At 41.2% G+C, this 4,876-nt stretch overlaps 1 protein-coding gene across 1 annotated transcript; it reads left to right on the plus strand.

The window, feature by feature from the left end:
* The first annotated feature begins 3,904 nt into the window (after nucleotides 1–3,904).
* On the plus strand, nucleotides 3,905–4,600 carry LOC145819426 (uncharacterized). The gene has a single exon (XM_082913419.1). The coding sequence runs from the start codon at nucleotides 3,905–3,907 to the stop codon at nucleotides 4,598–4,600; it is 696 nt and encodes a 231-aa protein (XP_082769545.1).
* The last annotated feature ends 276 nt before the right edge of the window (nucleotides 4,601–4,876 follow it).

The raw sequence follows: 4,876 nt of genomic DNA on the forward strand, positions 1-4,876 counted from the left end.
ACAACTCGCATAACTAACATTTCAACACTTCAAGTTCAAATGAGACTACAACTCATATTATTAACACTTCGATACTTCAATTTATCTACGTTATACAAACGCAATTAGGATTTTGGGACTTTCACCTAGACACTCCGGCCAACTTAGTTATCACTGGAGTCTATCCCCTATCTCCTCCCAAATCCGATTTAGGAGTACATCCCCTATCTCCTCCTAAACAATATACATATACAATGTATTTAGACACTTATCATATACAATGATCAAGCCAAGCACATATTCAATGTGTTATTCCAACTGTCATATTCAATGACATACTCAATTGATTAGTTTTAATTCACCTAATCATCATGCAGTGTCTACAACAATCAAGACTATCCTCCACCGATAGCCCAAAATAATTATTTCTAAACAGATAATAAATTATCAAATAGATAAATTATCTACAATTTCAAAGGTGAGTGATCAATCAATCCAACTCCACCATTAAACCTCATAATTACCAAATTTCATTATTTCCAACTCAATTTCATATTTCCATAACTTTACCAAATTAATTATACAAATTAATTCATCACAATAAATTAAGGCTTTTCTCTTCATTTTCTCAACATTGACCCAAAGGTCGAAATATCATCAATAAACATCAATAACCTTATTTTAAGACCCAAAATATACATGTATTGGTCAAAAGAACAAAACCCCTCTTTATACAATTTGAAACCCTAACACCCAAAATTTCTCAACTTCAACATTAAAACAAAATGACCACAAGTTTATGTCAAAGATCATAAATATGAGTAGTTATCCCTACCTCAAATTTCGAAGCTTAAAGGGGAAGAAGAAGAAAACTCAAGATGCCCCAAACTCTAAATTTTTCAGATCAAAACGAAGGCCCCGGCAAGATCCACACTTTTTACAAAGGGACTAGGGATGAAGATCACTAGAGCTAGATGATTTCGTAGAGAGAATGTGTACTCTAGAGAGAGGAGCTCTCAAATGAGGTTTTTGAAAAGCTAGAGAGAGAAAGAGAGAAAGTCGAAAAAGTGATTCAAAATGCTTCATCTCAGACTGATACACTACACAGCCCGCTCGAGCGTGGAACGCCCCACTCGAGCGTCAGACACAGACTCACGCTCGAGCGTCAAAAGCACCGCTTGAGTGCCGGATGCACACTTCCAGAAGTTCTGCAAACGAAGGTCCTCACCCGAGCGTGAAAGTGGACGCTCGGGCGTCCGATGACCTGCAGAGAAAAGTACTGAGGGTTTAATAATCCTGCTCAAGTTTCAAACTCCCTGCTTGAGCGAAGGAACAAAAGCAAAGGGCTCGCTAGAGCGTCAAAAGTCCCGCTCGAGCGTGAAGACCAAAATCTAGGCATCAACTCTTGGTTTCCAAACACAACCAACCTGTTTCAAACCTGCCCAACACAACCCAAGACTCAAATACAAAGAGTAAATGATGGAAATGAGAATAAGACAACAACCAACGTCCACGGGCCCGAGCCCGGAATACAATTAAACAATGAAGGGAAAACCGGGATCGCTATACAATCTGTAATGAAACTTTAAACCTTAGGGAGGGGGATGTAATTTCCAAAAGGTGAGGGGGAACTATAATAAACATAAACCTCAGGTGGTGTCAATGTAATTTACCCTTGAATTATTTTAATTTTGAGTATCGGAGCATATGGGAGTTTAATTAATTATTCGATTCAGTTTAGTATTTAGATTTTATTAATTGAGTTCGAATTGAAGTTAATTAAATTATAAGAATTGGGAACTATAATTATTATGAATTAAATTGATTGATGAGGTGTCTAGTTTGAATATATATTAATGGAGATTTTGAGTTTGATCTGAAATTGAAGGCTTAAATGATTTGAGAAACCAAAATTGATGATGAAAATAAGTTTAATTTGATATTTGGAGCCTTTTGGGAGTGATTAAAAATCTGATTCGAAATGAAAAATTTAAATATAATTAATTAGGCCCTAATGGAAGCTAAATTAAATGAATTACAATATGTGGGATTTGTGATTAGTTATGATTAATTAAATTATGTGTTATTCAAGTGTTAATTATAATTAGTTAAGACTGTGGTGGCCGAATAAATGTGACAAACAACCCATATCCAATTTGTGAATATGGGGTCATACTCAAGACGGCCCAATCCGTGGGCAGTTTAGCCGAAACCAGCTGTCCATAGTCCGTAGTTGATGAGAAATGGGCCGCCTAGAAGTTAGTCTCTGCAAGGCCCATCTTTGAAGGATTCCGCTAAATACAGTATACTAAGCCAAATAGGTCATAGGGGCCTACTGTGAGGTCAGGATTCCTAAAAGGATGAGGTGGGATCCTGAAGAACAATATAAAAGAAGGAACATCAATCAAAGCAAGGTATGTGCAATATGGTAGATAACTTATGAGAAAGGAAACAAGAAAAAGAAAAAGACTAACTTGCTCATTGGAGTGCTAGTTCCGGCACCCTCGACCAGAGCGTTTGTTCCTATTTCAGGTAGCATTTGGATCAAGAAGGTCTGCTTGGACTCAAGAGAGTATTTCCATATTCATTTCACCACAATTGGTGACGTTTGTGAGAATACTCAAGCTCATACATGGCAGACACAACGGTTGATCATCCGCTCGTGGAGGACTACGTTATGCCAAGAATAATGGAAAATACAATCACACAAAGATCCTTGAACTTTGATCTGATAGCTCCACCTTTGCCTTCGACCTCCCTGCAGGAAACCATGCAAATGATGATGGACCAAGCAAAGCGAAATGAACAACGGCTGGAAGATATGGCGGTTGATAATGAACGCCTATGTAAAGAACTGGCCCTGGAATTAGCAAAGTCCCAGCAAACGGGACCACATCGTAATCGAGGCCGGTCACCTGAGAAGGATAATCAGCGGTGTCGGCACCAGAGACATGATAGCAGTGGCACCTCCGATTCATCATCTCAAGAGCCCAGGAAAAGGGGGCTAACAAACACCTTCAGCTCATCTGAAGGAAGTCCATATGTGCGGCATAGGCGAAGAAAAGGAAATGATGGCTCGGACGTAGAGGACAAGCATAATCCATTCATATGGCGCAATGTTAAGGCCATATTGCCTAAAAAGTTCAAAGTGCCGACGTTTTCTTTCCACGATGGCAAGTTAGATCCAATAGATCACATTTGTCATTACAAGCAAACAATGACACTGCATGCCGATGACGAAGCACTTATGTACCGAATGTTTCCTAGTAGCTTGGGACCGTTGGCCATCAGATGGTATTACAAACTCGAGCCAGCCTCAGTAAAAAGTTTCCATCAGCTCTAGAAATCCTTCAGGGAAAGATTTATCACCAATGAGATCTAGCCGAAGCAAACCGACTCGCTTTGGGCAATGCAAATTAAGCCAAAAAGAAACCCTCCGTGACTACGTGGCACGCTATAGGGAATGTTTCAACCTGGTAGATGATCACTATAATGATTCCATGGCCATTACCGCATTTAAGATAGGATTACACGCCGACAGTCCGCTTAGAAGTTCATTAACTAGACGGCCTCCCAAAACAATCTGGGCCCTAATGAAGATGGTCGATGAGTACTGCAAAGTGGAGAATGATGCCCTCTGTGTCAAAGCTGAGAAAAAGGTCGTAGAGATGACGACACCTACCATGGTAAAGCCGAGTGTGGCGCCACCAGAACAAAGCCCTGAGTGGAGAAGCAAGTCCAAACGAGAAAATAGCCAAGACTTTCACCAATCGGATGAACAGTATTTACGCCAGTCAAGCGAACAATATCAAGTGAAAAATAGATGCTCCAGGCGGTCAGACAAGAAGTATACGGAGTTGGCCGAGTTGATCGGCAAAATCCTGCCAAAATCCAGCATATGTCGTTTTTCAAGTGGCCGGCTAAGATGATTGGGCCCCCAGACACAAGACAGAGAGATCTGCGACGTGAATACCACAAGGACCATGGGCATAAGATGGACAAATATTACGCTTTGAAGGACCACATTGAGGAGCAGATACAAGATGGCCGTCTGGCTCAACATCTTCCCCACAAGTGTAACCTACCAAACACGGTAGTTATACGCTCAGATTCATCTCCGCTTGGTGTAATTCACGTGATATATAACCTGTTGCCGCCAAATAGCGTACATCCGATTCAGCTACAACCATGCATGCCCAAGCCATGCATACCAGCCAAGCGGCCTCATGTGTCTGGCAGAATCAGCTTCGACGACACTGATCTTGAAAGGGTGACCCTCCCCCACGATGATGCCCTTGTGATTGATTTCATAAACAGATTCGTTGTCGAACATGTTCTGATCGATGAGGGGAGCACCTCGGAGATAATGTACCTCAAGACATTTCTTAAGCTCGGCTTCACCAACTCAAACTTGTTGCTAGCCGAATATCCCTTGTTTGGCTTCAACGCCAATCCCAAATATCCTCTGGGGAAGATCACATTATCAATGCAAGCAGGCACTAGGACAATCGACGTGGAATTTCTAGTTGTCAAGCTTCCTTCACCATATAATATAATCATGAAGAGAACTTGGCTGTACGCAATGCAGGCCATACCAAGCATTTACCACGACATCGAGTAGATTAGAGGCTCTTAGAAGTTGGTAAAAGAGTGCTATCTTGTTGTTGTGGCAAAGAAGCCAAGGGGGAAGTGAACTCGATTGAAGTTCCAGACCGAGAAAACCTTGAGGATGTTGGGAAATTCCCTGCTAAAAAGGCAACTGAAGATCTTGCTCGGATGACAATCCAAGAGGAACCCAACAAATTCTTTTTGATCGGCACCTATTTGGACACAATTGAGTGACAAGAATTGGTTTCCTTTCTACTCGGCAATGTTGACGTGTTCGCTTGGATACCAT

This window comes from Camellia sinensis, chromosome 2, assembly GCF_055761805.1.
Source record: "Camellia sinensis isolate YWXY chromosome 2, ASM5576180v1, whole genome shotgun sequence".
NCBI classification, from domain to species: Eukaryota; Viridiplantae; Streptophyta; class Magnoliopsida; order Ericales; family Theaceae; genus Camellia; species Camellia sinensis.